Source organism: Oryctolagus cuniculus, chromosome 9 (genome assembly GCF_051225735.1).
Source record: "Oryctolagus cuniculus isolate XC-2025 breed Fujian yellow rabbit chromosome 9, ASM5122573v1, whole genome shotgun sequence".
Lineage (NCBI taxonomy): Eukaryota > Metazoa > Chordata > Mammalia > Lagomorpha > Leporidae > Oryctolagus > Oryctolagus cuniculus.
In genome coordinates, this window is record NC_142875.1 from 98,470,829 (window position 1) to 98,490,513 (window position 19,685).

A 19,685-nucleotide genomic window follows, 5' to 3' on the forward strand; every position below is an offset into this window, starting at 1 on the left:
TCTGCCATGTGGGTACAGGGGCCCAAGGACTTGGACCATCTTCCACTGCTTTCCCAGGCCATAGCATGTGCCGGCCTGCGGCACAATGAACTGGGTCTTCCTGAAACAGAGAGTGGGAATGTGGGGACAAGGACGCAAAGAATGGAGCCAAGACAAGTCCTGATCAAGGCTCGTTTATTGAATAAATGCAGTAGTATTTAAACTTGACCAGTTGTTTACAAGGAGGAGCACAAAAGATTTACATATCAAAACGGCTCTTAAGGTTACAATAAAAACACTTAGGTGATAAATGAAGGTTACAGGTGTGACTGATTATTTGTATCATCTCTTGTGAAAGGTTTAGGTTCCTCCTGCCTCTTCCAGGAATCTCCCCTAGCCTAATTGTCTGTGCCGGGAAGTCTCCATTCATATGTTTAAGTGTAAACAAAGGGAGTGACTACCTGTGGCTGCCCACAATAGCAGAGAGCTGGATCGGAAGTGTAGCAGCTGGGACTCAAACTTGCACCCAGATTGGATGCTGGCATTGCAGGTGGCTTAAGCCATTAATGCCACAATGCTGACTCCAGTATTATTTTGTTTTGTTTTTCTTTAGCTAAGATAAAAGAATAGGGAAAGCATGCCAGTACAGATAGTATCCATGGCTCTGTGTTTCTCTTAATTTGTTATGTTAGTTACTCTACCTTAACTTCTATTTGTTTTTTTCTTGCTTATTAAAAGCTTCTCAGGGCAGTGCTATGGCATAGCTGGTAAAGCCGCTGCCTGCAGTGCCAGCATCCCATGTGGGTGCCCATTCAAGTCCCAGCCGCTCCACTTCTGATCCAGCTCTCTGCTGTAACCTGGGAAAGCAGTGAGGATGGCCCAAGTGCTTTGGCCTCTGCACATGAGTGGGAGACCTGGAAAAAGCTCCTGGCTCCTGACTTCAGATCAGCTCAGCTCTGGCCATTGCAGCCATCTGGGGAGTGAACCAGCAGAATGAAGACCTACCTCCCTCTCCTCCCTCACTCCCCCTCTCCCTCTCTAACTCCGCCTTTCAAATAAATAAATAAATCTTTAAAAAAAAAAAGCTTTCCTGCATCTCCTTCTCCCACAGTTTTAGCAGAAGGATCGTGGTGGGTTTGTTTTTTACATTATTGTAGATAAACAGTATGCTATGGAACTTTCTTCCCTTGTGTCCTTATCCATGCCAATAGTCAGTGCCGTGCTCGCTTCGGCAGCACATATACTAAAATTGGAACGATACAGAGAAGATTAGCATGGCCCCTGCGCAAAGGATGACACGCAAATTCGTGAAGCGTTCCATATTTTAACAACAACAACAAAAAAAAGTCAATGCCATTCTGATTTTGTTTGGAAGTAATGAGAGAAGAGTATGTTATAAAAATTTAAAAGGCATATATTTCAGGATTTCAAGCTGCTTCTAAAAATGCTACATTTTATAGTCTCACATTTTGTATAGTAAGTAAATATGATTTAGGAGAGGGAACCAGTCTATATATCCTGTACTGTTTTTATTTTTCTATTCTTGGTCCCCCATTATAAATTTCTGTGTATTTGATAGGTGTGAATTGACAACATGAACTTTACCCCGACACACACTCCTGTCTCCAGAAAGTAAGACTTTTGCTTATTTTGGAATTGTTGAAATAGCCTTAGTCTTATAGCCTTAGTTAGCATAAAAGCTAGAAGGTTTGTGTTTCCTAAATTTTTATTTGAACTGTATAAAATCTCATTTCTCTATTATGCAGTGTTTGAATTTTAAAATTAAAATTAAAATTATTATTTATTTTATTATTTTTTTTTATGGGCAGAGCGGACAGTGAGAGAGAAAGACAGAGAGAAAGGTCTTCCTTTGCCATTGGTTCACCCTCCAGTGGCCGCCGCGGCCGGTGCATCGCGCTGATCCAAAGGCAGGAGCTAGGTACTTATCCTGGTCTCCCGTGGGGTGCAGGGCCCAAGGACTTGAGCCATCCTACACTGTACTCCCCGGCCATAGCAGAGAGCTGGCCTGGAAGAGGGGCAACCAGGACTAGAACCTGGTGTGCAGGCGCCACTAGGCAGAGGATTAGCCTATTGAGCTGCGGTTACTGGCCCCTTTTTATTTTTAATTTTAAAATTAAAATTATTTTAAAATAATGGTAATGCCGCTTAATTCATTCAGCATGAATGGGCTTGGCTCAGTGCCAGTGGATCCTGGCTTATGGAGGAAATCACCAGTATGCAGATGTGGGACTTTTCTGTTCTGCCACCAACTTGCTGCTTGACGTATCCTGCTCACCCCTCAGTGCCACAGCTGCTACCTGCAGAATCTGAGAAGTACCCCTTGCTACATCTGTTCACCTGTTCTCTTGAGTTGTTAGAAGGCAACCACTGGCCGGCGCTGTGGCTCACTTGTCTAATCCTCCGCCTGTGGCGCCAGCACCCCGGGTTCTAGTCCTGGTTGGGGCACCAGGTACTAGTCCTGGTTGCTCCTCTTCCAGTCCAGCTCTCTGCTGTGGCCCGGGAAGGCAGTGGAGGATGGCCCAAGTGATTGGGCCCTGCACCTGCACGGGAGACCAGGAGGAAGTACCCGGCTCCTGACTTCGGATTGGTGCAGCGCCAGCAGTAGCTGCCATTAGGGGAGTGAACCAACAGAAGGAAGACCTTTCTCTCTGTCTCTCTCTCACTATCTATAACTCTCTCTTTGTCCCCCTCTTTCACTCTCTTAACTCTGCCTGGCAAAAAAAAAAAAAAAAAAAAAGAAAGAAAGAAAAAGAAGGCAACCACTTTTGAAAATATGAAACACTAAGTAAAATAATACATCCATCACAGCTTTTAATGATTAAGGACATGTTAGGTATTTTTCTTCATTCTAGTTGAGAATAAATTTTTTAAAGATTTATTTATTTATTTGAAAGAGTTACACAGAGAGAGGAGAGGCTGAGGGAGAGAGAGAGGTCTTCCATCCAATGGTTCACTCCCCAGTAGGCCGCAACGGCCAGAGCTGCGCCAATCCAAAGCCAGGAGCCAGGAGCCTCTTCCGGGTCTCCCATGCGGGTGCAGGGGCCCAAAGACTTGGGCCATCTTCTACTGCTTTCCCAGTCCATAGCTGAGAGCTGGATCAGAAGTGAAGCAGCCAGGTCTTGAACTGGCGCCCATATGGGATGCAAGTGCTTCAGACCAGGGCGTTAACCTCTGTGCCACAGTGCCAGCCCCGAGAATAAATTTTAATATTTCTCCATTCTTGCTTACTTAGAAGTGAACAGTTACAGCGTGGGTATTTGGCACAGCAGTTGCCACTTGGGAAACCCCCATCTCATATCTGAGTAACTGGCTTGAATCCCTACTATTCCACTCCTGATCTAGCTTCCTGCCAGTGTGCACGATGGGAGGCAATAGATGATGGCCCAAGTACATGGGTTCCTGTCACCTATGTAGGAAACCTGGATTGCATTCTGGGCTTCTAGCTTCAGTCTGGCCCAGCAAAGGGCATTTGGGGAGTGAATCAGTGGATGGAAGATCTCTGTCTCTGTCTCCCTGTCTGTCTGTCTCTCTCTGCTTTTCATATAAAAATGAAAATAAAAACTGTTTTTCATTAACTCTGGACTTCGACTGTAGTTTCTCCACTCTACCATTTTGTTCTGTTATAAACTGCAGACAGCCAGTTGGGAATGATTTTCACATGAAGGTTTCTGTACTTGTGCATCATTAGTTTTCTGACTTCCATTGTGGTACCTGAAGTCTCTTGTTTGCTAAAAGTAAGCAAACAAACAAACTCCTCGTCTAGCCTTTGATCAGAGTCTTGCCATTTATGACATGTAGTTCCAGGCTGCAATTCTAGTGTCTCAGATACTAGAGATTAGGATCCAGTATGGTGGTTTCCATTGCTATGTGTCTTAAAGTACTGGCTACAGTGGCCAGTACTGGGCCAGGCCCAAGCCAGGAGCCAGGAGCTTCATCTGGGTCTCCCACATGGAGCAGGGGCCTAAGGACTTGGGCCATCTTCCACTGCTTTCCCAGGCACATTAGCAGGGAGCTACATTCGAAGTGGAGCACTTGAACCAGTGCCCATTTGGGATGCCAGTGCCTGCAGACAGCGATTTTACCTGCTACGCTATAGTACCAGCCCCAGGTTCCTAACTGTTTAGGTGGTCTTACTTAGTTTATGAGGGAACTTCAAAATGTTCATGGAAAATGGAATTAAAAGCTTTTTGGTGCAAAAAACTTTGACGTCCAGGCATACTTTTTAAACAGTATGCATGTCCCATGAACTTTTTGAAGAAGGCTCATATATTCTATATTTAAATGATCTTTTTAGTATTAATATGTATTGTGAATCCATAAAATAGATTTTTTTTTTTTTTTTAATTTTTATTTTTGATAGGCAGAGTGGACAGTGAGAGAGAGAGACAGAGAGAGAAAGGTCTTCCTTTTGCCGTTGGTTCACCCTCCAATGGCCGCCGCTGCAGCCGGCGCACCGCACTGATCCGATGGCAGGAGCCAGGATCCAGGTGCTTTTCCTGGTCTCCCATGGGGTGCAGGGCCCAAGCACCTGGGCCATCCTCCACTGCACTCCCTGGCCATAGCAGAGAGCTGGCCTGGAAGAGGGGCAACCGGGACAGAATCCGGCGCCCCGACCGGGACTAGAACCCGGTGTGCCGGCGCCGCAAGGTGGAGGATTAGCCTATTGAGCCACGGCGCCGGCTCATAAAATAGATTTTAAATGATTGATACTTGATGGTTCACAAAATTTTTCACAAACCTGTAACATCAAACTGTGATGTATGATTAATTAAATATAATTATAATCACTGTAAGATTAAAATTACATAATCTGTATATAAGGATTGAATATTGCATTGTAAGCCCTTAATTATAATCACTGTAAGAGCACAAACCTTTTTATTTACAAAACTATGTTTTTGGAGCCAGCATTGTGACGTAGTGGGTAAAGTCACCACCTGCAAAGCCAGCATCCCATATGGGCACCAGTTCACATCCCAGCTGCTCCACTTGTGATCCAGCTCCCTGCTAATGGCCTGGGAAAAGCAGCAGAAGATGGCTCAAGTACTTGGGCCCCTGCTCCCACGTGGGAGACCCAGAAGAAGCTCCTGGTTCCTAGGGTCAGATCGGCCCAGCTCTGGTCATTGTGGCCACCTGAGGAATGAACTAGCAGATGGGAGACCTTTCTGTCTCCCTCTCTCGATAGATAGATAGATAGATAGATAGATAGATAGATAGATAGATAGATAGATAGATAGATAAACTCTTTCAAATAAATAAATAAAATCTAAAAAAGCGAAACAAAAAACTATGTATGATAAATGTTCAGAGTTTATTAAGTATGTCTTTTCTAATTTCACATAGACTTAGCAACTGTCTCAACACAGTGTCACCTTTGATACCAGGTGGAAGGGGATGGCGGATTCACTGGAGTCAACTCCCTTGCCTTCTATCCAAGATCGTCTGGCCGTCCTTTGCCCTTCTCAGGAGCTTCTGGAGTATTATCAGAAGAAGATGGCTGAGTGTGAGGCGGAAAACGAAGACCTCCTGAAGAAGCTGGAACTTTACAGAGAAGCTTGTGAAGGACAGGTGAAGATGTTGTATGCCCCTTAGGGACTCTCATTAAGTCTAACTGTTAGATAGTGAAGCCTGGAAATGCTAGCTTGTTTCACAAACAAGTATTTTATAAAAATTAAAAATATGTTTGATTCTTCCATCCATTGGTTCACTCCCCAAATGGCCACAATGGCCGGTGCTGGACCAGGCCTGAGCCAGGAGCCAGGAGCTTCATCTAGGTCTTCACATAGGTGCAGGGGCCCAAGTTCTTGGGCTGTCTTCCGCTGCTTTCCCAGGCACGACAGCAGGGAGCTGGATTGGAAGTAGACTCAAACTGGCCCCCATACAGCTTGATCCACTGTGCAACAATGCCAATCCCTATTTTCTTTAAAGATTTTATTTATTTGAAAGGCAGAGTTAGAGAAAGAAAGGGAAAGATCTGTCTGCTATCTGCTGGTCACAATGGCCCAGGCTGGGCTGGGTACTTCATCCTCGTCTCCCACATGGGTTCAGGGGCCAAGGACTTGGACCATCTTCTGCTGCTGTCCCAGGCAATTAGCAGAGGACTGGATAGGAGTGGAGTAGCCAGGATTTGAACCAGTGCTCATATGGGATGCCGGTGTCACAGATAGTGGCTTAACCTGCTGTGCCATAATGGCAGCTTCTGACAAGTCCTATCGATTCTGTTTCCTAAATATTACTTAAATCCATTCTGTATTGCGATGACATTACTTCAGACCCTCATTGTCTCACCAGAACTATTACAATATCCTTCTTGCCAGTATCCCAGCCTCTTGTCTCTACCTCTCTCGTCTGCAGTACTGAAATATTGCTGATATGTTGTCCAAACATATTGGACTTTTTTTGGACACTTAATTTTTATCACATTAAATATTTATACTTCTTTTAAAAATAATCATAGTATTGGGACACTGAGTACCAGAGGCATTCCCCTGTCTGGCCCAGAATTGAGTGTGTGCTGTGCAAGGAGAAGGGTGAGACACTTGGTGCTGTGTTTCCTGTGTACTCCCTTGCTTGGTTACCGTGAAGGCCTTTGGCCTGACCAAACCCAACCATGCCTTTAATTTTGGAAGAATCATCTGTACAGAGATTTAGAAGAGATGACATTGTTGCAGGAAAAGGCCACTAGAAAAGAGCATGTGATGCCCGTACTCTTGTACTTGATCTTAGCCAAAAGGCCGAGAAGCGATGGTGCCCTTACATCTGAAAAATCCAAGAGTGACCCAGAAATCAAAGTGTGATAGACAGAAATCACAGAAGCAAGCAGAATGTCTTAACAATGGAAACCCAGGTGCTATGGTTGTTCCTTTTACAATAGGAATATAGTGAAGACCAGTTGTTCTAAATGGGATCAGTCAGATGAGTTTGTGAAAAACTACAGTAGTGCTATGATTTGATTGTTCAGTGTCCCCCAAAGGCCGTGTGTTTAAAGACTTGGCTCCTAGAGTAGCATATTGGCAGGTGGTGGAACCTGTAGAGGGTGTTGCTAGGGAGAGAGCCTTAGGTCATCCATAGTGTGGCCTCAGAAGGTACTTCTTGTGGGAGGGTTGTGATCAAAGTCTGAGTTTAGTAACAGCCTCTGTGGCTTACCATGTGATCCTTCTCTGCTCTCACTCCACCGTCCTCCTTCTGGCCTTCAGCAAAGCCTGTGTCTTGCTGTTTAGACTTTGAACCTCCAGCACAATGAGTTAAGTAAGCCTTTGACTTTATAAATTAACTGCCTCAGGTATTTCATTATAGTAACCAAAATGCTGACCAATAAAATTAACCTTCACAGGAGTCCCGCAAGTCCCCATTAAAAATGCACAAGTGCATTTTGCAGAGAGTTCACTTGATATTTGGTAAAAATAAAAAATAAAAAAATCCGAATGGGAAGAACTACTCTATGATTGTGAATAATTTCTTGAAACCCATCAGTGCGGAAGGCAGTTCACTTGATCTTAGCCAAAAGGCCAAGAAGCGATGGCAGTTCAGGAAAAGGCAAGACTGGGACCAACAGTGGCTTCCACCAAGGTAGTAATAAGTAAAAGTAGAGCCTTAATTTTTACATAAAATGGACATTTGTGCTTGAGCCGAAAGGTGGCTGAGACTTCATGTCTATTAGCAACTTAAGTAATGTATATAACAGCCATTACTGTGCCCTAATAGTCCAATATATTTTTGATATAGAATTGAAACTAAATCTAAATTGACAAGACTAGACAAACATCTCTGTAAAGTACCACTTTGTCAGTTTTGCCATGGATCATTGTGGCTTACAAAAGCAATAAAAATAATTGATTTGAAAATCCACTTAATCGTATGTTCGATAAAATTAGAGGAGAGGTATTTGGCATGGTGCTTAAGGCACTGCTTGGAACACTTGCATCCCATATGATAGTGCCTGGTTCGAGTCCTGACTCCTCCACTTCCAATCCAGCTTGCTGCTAATACACATCTTGGGAGGCAGCATATGACAGCTCATGTACTCAGATCCTTGCCACCCACGTGGGAGACCCAGATGGAGTTCTGGGTTCCTGGTTTCCACTTGGCAAACCCCTGGCTGCTGCAGGCACTTGGGGAATGAACCAGTGGATGAAAGTGGTCGCTCTCTTTCTCTCTCTCTGCTGTTCAAATAAAATGAAAATAAATGAACAAAAAAATTTTTTTTAAAGATTTATTTTATTTATTTGAAAGGCAGAGTTACAGACATAGGTGAGGGGAGAGAGAGAGAGAGATCATCCATCCTCTGGTTTACTCCCCAGAGGTCCACAACAGCTAGGTCTTTGCCAGGCTGAAACCAGGAGCTTCATCCAAATCTCCCATTTGGGTTGCCGGGCCCTAAGCACTTGAGCCATCCTCCACTGCTTTCCCAGGCACACCCGAGGGAGCTGGATCAGAAATGAAGCAACCAGGAATTGAACCGGTGGATGCTCACATTACGGGTGGCAGTTTAACCTGCTCCACCACAGTGCCCCCCCCCCCCGATTTTTTAATAATAGATTTTTTTAAAAAACAGAATCAGAATAATTTTAATTTCTGTTATCTATGATAACATTGTTATCTCTATTTTGAAACAATATAGGCACAAGTTAACCTGCACCCTCTTCCTACACTTTTCTTCCCCTTTATTATTATTTTTTAAATCATCTTAATCACTTTTAAATGCACCGTCAGTAGTGGCAAGTATGTTTATATTGTTGTGCAACAAAACTCCAGAGCTTTCCCATCCTATAAGATGAAAACTACCCCATCAAACAGATCCCCAATATCTGGCCCCTTACCTGTAACTACCTTCTATTCCTATGAATTCCTATGAGTACTTTAGCTACTTCATATAAGTGGAATCATGCAGTGTTTTCCTTTTCTATTCTTTTTTAGGTAACATGCTTTTTACATTTATTTTTTATTTATTTGAAAGGCAGGATTACAGAGAGAGGAGGGGAGAGAGAGAGAGATCTCCCATCCTCTGGTTCACTCTCCAGATGGCCACAATGGCCAGGGCTTGGCCATGCCAAAGCCAGGAGCCAGGAGCATCATCCAGGTCTCCCATGCCGGTGCAGGGCCCAAGCACTTGGGCCATCCTCCACTGCCCTCCCGGGCCACAGCAGAGAGCTGGATCAAAAGTGGAGGAGCCGGATCTCAAACAGGCAGAGGCTTTACCTGCTGTACCACAATTGCCGGTTCAGGTTTTTTTCTTTTTGACTGGCATATTTCACTTAGCCTAATCCTCAAGGTTTGCTCATGGTGCAGCAAATAATAAGATTGCCTTTCTTTTCTGTATTCACTGCCCTGTCCTCTGAGTGTACCTACCCTCTGCTTGTCTCTCTTTGACTTCCCAAACAGACTTCAGAGATTTTATACCTGCCACACTCTGCTTCTTACCAGTTGTCTCGTGTGCTCTGCCATCAAATAATTATAGCTTAATTGTTTGCATGTCAGTCTCCCCATGAAATTTCTTAGCTCTGTAGACAGGAATCATATCTTTTGGTCTTTGTTTTCCTGAGTGTCATGATAATGTGTATTATATGGGAAGCATTACCTTACTGAACATGTATAGAGAGAACAGGTGAGTCATATGGCATTCTGGGTGTTACAGTCTATAAAAAAATTAGCATTGCTGTTATTTGAATTTTGTATTGGTGAAACCATTTATTTTGGAATCTAATACGCAATACCCCTTTGAAACACAGTATCTTGGGGCCGGCACTGTGGCATAGCGGGTAAAGCCGCTGCCTGCAGTGCTGGCATCCCATATGGGTGCTGGTTCGAAAGCCGGCTGCTCCACTTCCCATCCAGCTCTCTGCTATGGCCTGGGAAAGCAGTGGAGGATGGCCCAAGCCCTTGGGACCCACGTGGGAGACCCAGAGGAGGCTCCTGGCTCCTAGCTTCAGATCGGCGAAGTTCCAGCTGTTACGGCCAAATGGGGAGTGAATCTGCAGATGGAAGACATCTCTCCCTCTCTGCCTCTCCTGCTCTCTCTGTGTAACTCTGACTTTCAAATAAATGAATAAATCTTTAAAAAAAAAGAAAAAAAAGAAGCCTGGTATCTTTTCAAGTATCTTACTGTCTTGCAGCATAAACTTGAATGGGATTTGCAGCAGAGGGAGGAAGAGATTGCTGAACTGCAGAAAGCTCTGAGCGATATGCAGGCCTGCCTCTTCCAGGAGCGGGAGCACGTCTTACGCCTCTACTCGGAAAATGATCGACTGAGAATCAGGTACCGGGGAGGGGAAATGTTGGAGTTACAACTACAGAGTACAAGTGAAAAACAAATCCTGGAGTGGACATCGTGGCACAGTGGGTTAAGCTACCACTTGGGATGCCCACATCCCATGTTGAGTGCCTGGGATTGAGCCCCACCCCTGCTTCTGATTAAACTTTCCTCATGTGCCTGGGAGGCAGCAGATGATGACCCAGGATTGGGTTCCTGCCACCTACATGGAGAACAGGATGGAATCCCTGGCTCCTGGTTTTGACCTGGCCAGGCCCCAGGTGTTAGCAGGCATTTGGGGAGTAAACCAGCAGATGAAAGATATCTCTCTCTTTCTCACTCTGCTTTTCAGAGAAAGTAAAAACAAACAAAAAATTTTAACAGAAGATAATTCCTTTCCAGAATATACAAGGAACTCAAAAACTCTATTGCAAAACAACAAATAAGCAAAAAACACAAATAGTGCCATTTTAAAATGAGTAAGTGATCTGAATGCCTATTCATTACTCCAAAGAAAATACACAAATCACAAATATATGCAAAAATGTCCACCATCACTTATCATTAAGGAAATGCAAATCAGAACCACAATGAGGTACCATCTCTCTCCAGTTAGAATAGCTATTATCAAAAAAATGAAAACTGAGAAATGCTGGAGAGGATACAGAGAAGGGGATCTCTCATACAAGGTGGGTAAAAATATTCCTTAGTACAGTCATTATAGAAATCAATTTGGGGCTCAGAGCTATGGCACCATGGGTTAAGCCACGGCCTGCAGCACCTGCAGCCCATATGAGTTCAAGTCCCAGCTGCTCCACTTCTGATCCAGCTCCTTGCCAATGTGCCTGGGAAAGCAGTGGAGCATGGTTCAAGTCCTTGGGCCTCTGTACCCATGTGCCAGACCTGGAAGAAGCTCCTGGCTCCTGGCTTCTGCCTGGCTCGGCCCTGGTCATTGTAGCCTTCTAGGGATTAAACCAGTGGATGGAAGATCTCAATCTCCTCTCTCTGTAACTCTCTCAAATAATTTTTTTTAAAAAAAGCTACTAGCATGTAAAAAACATGTAAATTTCTCTACATTTATTTAGGTTGTATTTTGCAGGAAAACAGATCCTGTGATAGAGACAGTTAGCTGGGGAGCTCTCAGGAATAAGACCTCTGAGCAGATTTGGATGGGGGAGACTGAACGGTGAGACAGTGGTAACAGGCCTTAACCAACCCACAGGACCCTCTAAAGCTAGGGTGGTCTCTCAAGTACAAAAAATTTCGGCTTTTGTATTTCTGCGTTGTCTAGTCTTTGGGTTCAGGCTCCCCCTGGGAGAAGAAGCCCCTTTCAGCCAAGCACAGTTTTTGGAGAAGGATTGGGCTCTTGGGAGATGGAAGATAAGCACTAAAAGGAGGCATCTTAGCAGTGCAGAACAGTCTGCTTCACTGAATTTCTGTGTGTGTGATAAAATATACATTACATAAAATTTACGATTTTCAAGTGTGCAGTTCAGTTGATGTTAAGTATATTTATATTGTTGTACAATCAACAGAATCATTCAACTTCATAACTTTTTCATATTCCCACAGGGAAACTGCTTTTCTTCTCCCCCTAAATATTCTATTAATGGAACTTCGAGGCCCAGCCCATACCAAAGGCCAACAACTGTACTATATGGGTTAGGCCCCATCTACCACGCCCATCTGATGTTTTTACACCAGAGCTTTCATATTCTTGTTCTCATTCTCATTTTTATCCCAATGTCCATGCATTATTTCTATTTCACCGATGAGGACAGAGATCCACAGATAAGTTAACTGATTCATCTAATGTCAAAGGGAAGCCAGTGTTAAGGACTAGGTATAGCCCAGGTCTTTGATTCTTTTTTTCCTTTTAATTAGATTGTATTTATTTGAAAGGCAGAGTGACAGAGATGGAGAGAGATCGTCCATCTGTTGAATCACTCCCCAAATGGCTATGACAGCCAGTGCTGGGCCAGACCAAAGCCAGGAACCTGGAATTTCATCTGGGTCTCCCACATGGTTGGCAGGGACCCAAGCACTGGGCCATCTTTCACTGCTTTCCCAGGCCATTAGCAGGGAGCTGGATCAGAAGTGGGGCAGCCAGGACATGATGTTCTGGTGCTCACATGGGATGTTGGCATTGTAGGTGGTGCTTTAACTCGCTGTGCCACAATGCTGGCCCTAGGCCTTTGATTCTTTGCCCAAGGATCAGTGTATCACAACACAGTGCTCAGCCGTGGCTGTTGGTGTTAAGTGAGCTTCACATTTTGGGGGAGGACACTGAGCCTAATGTAGGAAAAGATTGGGGCCAGCACTGTGGCATAACCGGTAAAGCCACCGCTTGCAGTGCCGGCATTCCATATGGGCACTGGTTTCAGACCCGGCTGTTCCACTTCTGATCCAGCTCTCTGCTATGGCCTGGGAAAGCAGTAGAAGATGGAAGTCCTTGGGCCCCTGCACCCACATGGGAAGACCTGGAGGAAGCTCCTGGCTCCTGGCTTCAGATCAGCCCAGCTCCAGCCATTGCAGCCATGTGGGGAGTGAACCAGCGGATGGAAGACCTTCCTCTCTGTCTCTCACTGTCTGTAACTCTACCTCTCAAATAAATAAACACAATCTTTAAAAAAAAGCACCCATATGGGATGCCAGTGCTTCAGGTCAGGGCTTTAACCTGTTGTGCCACAGTGCCTGTCACAGGCCAGTTTAACCCATTGTGCTAAAATGCCAGCCCTAGGAAGTACCACCTTTTTTTTTTTTTTTTTTTTTTTTTTTTTAAGATTTATTTGTTTATTTGAAAGAGTTACAGAGAGGGAAAGGAAGAGGTGGAGAGAGAGAGAGAGAGATTGAGATCATCCATCTGCTGGCTCACTCCACAAATGGCCACAACAGCCAGGGCTTGGCTAAACCAAAACCAGGAGTCAGGAAGTTCATCCAGGTCTCCCACGTTGGGGCAGGGGCCCAAGCACTTGAGCCATTTTCCACTGTTTTCTCAGGCAGGGAGCTGAAGCAGAAGTGAAGCAGCTGGGACACGAACCAGTGCCTAAAAGGGATGCTGGCACTGCTGGTGGCTGTTTTACCCACTACGCCACAGTGCCCAGAAAGCACTGTCTTGAGGGTACTCTTTTTTTTATATTGTGTGAAAGACAGAAGGATACACAGAAAGAACTCTCATTTGCTGGTTTAGTTCTCAGATGCCCACATTGGCTGGGCTCGGGCCAGACTGAAACTGAGAACCAAGAGCTGAATCAGGTCTTCCATATCCGTGGGAGAGCCCTCACCTTGTACTTCCCTGGTTTTGCATTGACAGGAAGTTTGAATCGGGATGTAGAACTGGAACTTGAACCCAGGTACTATGATTGGGATGTAGATGTCTTTTTTTTTTAAGTTTTTTTTTTTATATATTTGAAAGGCAGAGTTAGAGAGGGAGAGACAGACATGACTTCCATCCGCTGGTTCATTCCCCAAATGGCTGCATTGGCCAGGGAAGCTCCAGACCTGAGCCAGGAGCTTCATCTGGGTCTCTCATGTTGGTGCAGGGTCCCAAGGACTTGGGCCGCCTTCCACTGCTTTCCCAGGCACGTTAGCAGGGAGCTGTTGGGAAATGGAGCAGCCAGGACTCACACTGGTGCTGGTGTGGCGGATGGGGACTTAGCCTGCTGTGCCACAGTGGTGGTCCTGGTAATTCCATTTTTAATATTTTGAGGAACTGCTGTACTGATATTTTCATGGCAGCTACGTCATTTTATTTTCTCATTGACAGTGTACATGGATTCCAATGTTTCCACATCCTTGCCAGTATTTACTATCTTATTTTTATAGCAACCATCTTCATGGATGTGAGGAGAGATCTCTCTTTTTTTTTTCTTTTTAATAAAGGTCTTCCTTCCGTTGGTTTACCCCCACAAATGGCTGCTACGGCCGGCGCGCTATGCTGATCCGAAGCCAGGAGCCAGGTGCCTCCTCCTGGTCTCCCATGCGGGTGCAGGGCCCAAGCACTTGGGCCCTCCTCCACTGCCTTCCCGGGCCACAGAGAGAGCTGGACTGGAAGAGGATTAACTGGGACAGAATCTGGCATCCCAACTGGGACTAGAACCCGGGGTGCCGGCGCCGCAGGTGGGGGATTAACCAAGTGAGCTGCGGCGCTGGCCACTGAGAGATCTCATTTTGATTTTGACTTGCTTTTCTATAACTAATAATGTTAAGCATCTTTTCATGTGTTTACTGACCATTTGTATTTCTTCTTTAGAGAAATATCCATCCAATCCTTTGCACATATTTTAGTTGATGGTGGTGGTGGTTGTTGTTGAGTTGTAGATGTTCCCTATATATTCTGGATACTATTTTTTAAAGATTTACTTATTTGAAAGGCAAAGTTACAGAGAGAGGGGGAGAGACAGAGATCTTCCATCTGCTGGATGGGACTCCAGCCAGTGCCCATATGGAATGCTAGTGTTGCAAGCAGCTGCTTAACCTACTGTACCACAGCATTATTCTGGAGATTGTACTTTTATCAGATAGATGATTTGCAAATATTTTCTCCCATTTCCTAGACTACCTTCATAGTATCCTTTGACACATAGAAGTTTTGAATTTTGAGATAGTCCAAGTTCTTTTTTCTTTTTTCTTTTTTTTTTTTTTTTGCTAGTGTGTTGGGTATTACATTCAATAAATCATTGCCAAATCTAATGCCAAGAAGCTTTTCCTCCATGTTTTCTTTTTTTAAAAAAACTTTTATTTATTTATTCGAAAGCCAGAGTTACACAGAGAGAGGAGAGGCAGAGAGAGAAAGGGGTCTTCCATCTAATAGTTCATTCCCCAATTGGCTGCAATGGCCAGAGATGCACCAATCCAAAGCCAGGAGCCAGGAGCATCCTCAAGGTCTCCCATGTGGGTGCAGGGGCCCAAGGGCTTTGGCCATCTTCTACTGTTTTCCCAGGCCATAGCAGAGAGCTGGATCAGAAGAGGAGCAGCTAGGTCTCGAACTGGTGCCCATATGGGATGCTGGTGCTTCAGGCCAGGGCATTAACCCGCTGTGCCACAGCGCCGGCCCCTCCATGTTTTCTTTTAAAAGTTTTGTAGTTTTAAGGCCGGCGCCGCGGCTCACTAGGCTAATCCTCCGCCTTGCAGCACCGGCACACCAGGTTCTAGTCCCGGTCGGGGCACCGGATTCTGTCCCGGTTGCCCCTCTTCCAAGCCAGCTCTCTGCTGTGGCCAGGGAGTGCAGTGGAGGATGGCCCAAGTGCTTGGGCCCTGCACCCCATGGGAGACCAGGATAAGTACCTGGCTCCTGCCATTGAATCGGCGCGGTGCCATTGGAGGGTGAACCAACGGCAAAAGGAAGACCTTTCTCTCTGTCTCTCTCTCTCACTGTCCACTCCTGCCTGTCAAAAAAAAAAAAAAAAAGTTTTGTAGTTTTAGTTCTTACATTTAGGTCTTTGGCTCATTTTGTGTTAACTTTTGTCTGTGGTATTAGGTTTAGGGTTCAACTTCATTCTTTTTCATGTGTTTGTCCAGTTTTCCCAATGTCATTTGTTGAAAAACTTAGCCATATGTTTTTGCTTTTCTTTTTCTTTTCTTTTCTTTTTTAGATTTATTTATTTATTTATTTGATATGCCAAGAGAGAGTGGAAGATCTTCCATCTGCTGGTTCACTCCCCCAAATACCCACAACAGCTAGGCCTGGGCAAGGCTGAAGCCTGGAGCCAGGACCTCCATCCAGGTCTTCCATGAGAGTGACAGAAACCTAAGTACTTGCGGTCATCATCCTCTGCCTCCCAGGCACGTTACCAAGAAGCTGGATTGGAAATGCAAGTAGCCTGGGGTCAAACCAGGCCCTCCAATATGAGATGCAGGCGTTCCATATGGTGGCTTAACCTGCTGTGCCACAACACCCACCCACCATGTTTTCTTGATGTCTCATGGTCAAGTGTCCAGTCTCTAGCAGGATCCAGTGGCATGTCAGAGCTGTTTTGCAAATGTTTGATCATTATCATGGCCTTGCTACAGATTCTCAGAGGGTATATGTTATGATTCTTGTAATGTGACTTACTATAGACTCCATGTGACACCTTGTGCCACCATATAATAAAATCCACCTATAAAATTTACCAGGTCACGTGACTTGGGCAGCAGAGCTGCTTCTACCACAGTGTGGACCTAGTACTGATTCTCCTTTCTCCACTGGGCTGCACTGAAAGCTCACCTTTGTGTCTCTTGACGGGCGGGTCAGAGCAGTATTCCAGAGGATGGAACGTGGTTACCTCCAGGACCTGGAGTCTTTAAAGGCATTATACTTCCTTCTTGGTGATGGTAATGCTAATCACAAAGTGTTCTGATAAGATGGGACAGCCCAGGAAGGTGCCTGAAGGACACTAATTTGTTCCTAGGGGCTGGTGCTGTGGCTGAACAGGTAAAACCACCACCTGCAGTGCTGGCATCCCATATGGGTGCCAGTTCAAGTCCTAGCTGCTCCATTTCCAATCCAGCTCTCTGTTATGGCCTGGAAAGGCAGCAGAGATGGCCCAAGTGCTTGGGCCCCCACACCCATGTGGGAGACCCGGAAGAAGCTCCTGGCTCCTGGCTTTGGATCTACGCAGCTCTGGCCATTGGTGGCCAATTGGGGAGTGAACCAGCGGATGGAAGACCTTTCTTTCTCTCTCCCTCCCTCTCCTCTCTTTGTGTAACTCTGACTTTCAAATAAATAAATAAATCTTTAAAAATAATCATAATATTGGCCGGCGCCGCGGCTCAATAGGCTAATCCTCTGCATGCAGCGCCAGCACGCTGAGTTCTAGTCCCGGTCAGGGTGCCGGATTCTGTCCCGGTTGCCCCTCTTCCAGGCCAGCTCTCTGCTGTGGCCCGGGAGTGCAGTGGAGGATGGCCCAAGTGCTTGGGCCCTGCACCCGCATGGGAGACCAGGATAAGCACCTTACTCCTGGCTTCGGATCAGCGCGGTGCGCTGGCCGCAGCGTGCCAGCTGCGGCGGCCATTGGAGGGTGAACCAACGGCCAAGGAAGACCTTTCTCTCTCTGTCTCTCTCTCACTGTCCACTCTGCCTGTCAAAAAAAGAAATCATAATATTAATTTGTTCCTTACTTTGGAGAAAGTGTCCTGGCATGCTTAGATCAGACCCATGAACACTTCCCCAATGTCCTTTTAAGGTTTCCTTCCAGCTTCTTGGAGCATGCATATCTTATCTAGGATCCCAGTGTACCTGCTGTTTCTTATCCCTGTACTCTGATTAAACATTATGTCAATAATGAACTAAGGTGACCTGGTGACCTGAGGAATGGCCAAATCCAGGTCCTTTTGTCTTGTTACTGACAGAGAGCAGAAGAGTTAACATGGTTCTCCAGAAAGACTGTAAAACTTCTCTTGGTTCAGGAGTTGTGGCACTGTGGGTTAAGCTGCTTGGGATACCTGCATCCTATATGAGAGTGCCAGTTCAAGCCCTGGCTCCTCTACTTCCTATCCAACTTCTTGCTACTGTGCCTGGGAAGACATCAAATGGTAATCCAAGTACTTGGGTCCTGCCACCCACAGGAGAACAGAATGGAGTCCCTAACCCCTGGCTACAGCTTGGACAAGACCTGGCTGTTGTGGGCATTTGGGGAGTGAACCCGTAGGTGGAAGATCTGTCTCAGTCTCTCTCTTTCTGTCATTCTTGACTTTCAAATAAATAAAACTTTCTAAAAAAATATTCTGTTGTCCAGTCTGCCTGACTGTGGACCTGTGTTACAACTTGCCTTTACTTTTCTTTAGGAATAACTCTTCAGGTATTTTGCCTTGCTGTCCCACCTTATCAGAAAGGCCTGTGATAAACACTTAAACTTTATGGTGGAGAGTGGCGCCAGTGAGGCTGGCAGGTGGTCTGTTTCGTCCTCAGAGAGGAACGTTCATGTGGAACTCACTCTGGTTTGCCATTGCACACCATCTTGACTGGGTGGGGAGGAACAGTTTCCGAGGCTTCCCATTGGCTTACCCCAGAAGCCACGACACTAACTTGAAGGTTCTCCCGACAACCAAATCTGTCCATTCTAGTTGCGTACTAGAAGAGACGTCACCATTTACTGGATCTGTGGACCCAGTAAACTGGGAGCTGGGCCTGGGCAAAACTTGCATTTATTACATAGTCCCTGTGTGCCCTGCGCCATGGTGACACTCAGGTCACCAAGTATCAGTGTTGCCTCAGACCCTGGATGCAGCTTCCTTAGGATGACTGGGCGCTCCCTTTGCCCTAGTGTCCAGTTATTCAAGTAAGCGGCCATGGCAGGCTGGCGCCGTGGCTCACTTGGCTAATCCTCCGCCTGCGGTGCCAGCATCCCATATGGGCACCAGGTTCTAGTCCCGGTTGCTCCTCTTCCAGTCCAGCTCTCTGCTGTGGCCCGGGAGGGCAGTGGAGGATGGCCCAAGTGCTTGGGCTCTTGTACCCGCATGGGAGACCAGGAGGAAGTACCCGGCTCCTGGCTTTGGAGTGGCACAGCACCGGCCGTAGTGGCCATTTGTGGGGTGAACCAACAGAAGAAAGACCTTTCTCTCTGTCTCTGTCTCACTGTCTATAACTCTACCTGTCAAATAAATTAAAAAAAAAAAAAAAAAAAAAAAAAAACAGAAACAAAGTGGCCATGGGCCCTTTAGGGAAGAACTGGAAACTCATTCCCATGTACACATGCTGTTTTGTGGCAGGTCCGCCCTCCTCAGAGATCCAGCTAATAGTCTAGGACCCAAAACTGGCTTGAATCTGGAAAATGGGTCAGGAATTGTGGTTTTGCCTGGGGCGCAACCCTCAGGCTTTTCCATCTTTGATTTGTTTTGACTACCCATCCATCTGTCTTGCTCCCAGGAACACCGAGTTCTAGAAACTATCTCCATATCACTGGCCCAAATCACTGGCTGCCTTTCTAGAGCTTACTTCCTAATCCCAGTCCTGATATCAGCTGTCCTAGGTTGAGTTCCCTGGGAAACAAGCTGCACAACGGAAATTGCTTGCTGGGAATTTATTGGAAAATGCTCTGAGGAGTAGCCAGCTATGAAGAAATGAGGAAAGCCTCGTGGGGCAGAGGGCGAACTTAAACTGACTTGGTTACAGCAGGCCTCAGCCAATTCCACAGGGGCTTCTGAAGCTGGGGTGGCTCTACTGAATCGTCAGAATTAAGGCAGGGGATTGGCTTCTGACCAGACACTGCATGTCGTCTGTCCCTGAGGAATGGGACGCGCTGACCTTGGTGAAGGCAGATCTGGAGAGAGTCAGCTGTCAGAGGGCGGTGACATTACCAGCAGCTGGGGAATGAGCTGTCAGTGCTGGAGAGGTGGACCTGCACAGCACACCTCAGCAGCCACTCCTGCTTCTGTCTAGAAACTGATAAGAGATAATTTCCTGACTGCTTCTCTCCAAATTCCTGAATGTGAATACCTAATACTTTAAAAATGA

The 19,685-nt window shown here is 45.8% G+C and overlaps 1 protein-coding gene, 1 non-coding gene and 1 pseudogene across 36 annotated transcripts in view; 2 read left to right on the top strand and 1 right to left on the bottom strand.

The window, feature by feature from the left end:
• Positions 1–19,685, top strand: part of CCDC77 (coiled-coil domain containing 77) — a 41,069-nt gene that overhangs the window by 6,666 nt on the left and 14,718 nt on the right. For 11 of the 35 annotated variants that reach the window (XR_016213436.1, XR_016213437.1, XM_070049215.2 and 8 more), the window contains 3 exons: positions 1,559–1,611; positions 5,385–5,568; positions 10,113–10,255. Coding sequence is in view for 33 of the 35 variants with exons in the window: in XM_070049215.2 (XP_069905316.1) it covers positions 1,574–1,611; positions 5,385–5,568; positions 10,113–10,255 (365 nt within the window). In the remaining 2 variants the exon portion in view is untranslated. Of the gene's footprint in view, positions 1–1,558; positions 1,612–5,343; positions 5,569–9,834; positions 10,256–19,685 lie in introns of those variants that run through there. The other 24 variants (XM_070049212.2, XM_070049210.2, XM_051850107.3 and 21 more) reach the window with 6 other exon arrangements.
• Positions 1,199–1,306, top strand: LOC127492190 (U6 spliceosomal RNA). The gene has a single exon (XR_007921350.1). It is a non-coding gene; the product is annotated as a U6 spliceosomal RNA (small nuclear RNA).
• Positions 7,316–7,520, bottom strand: LOC127492256 (U2 spliceosomal RNA; annotated as a pseudogene).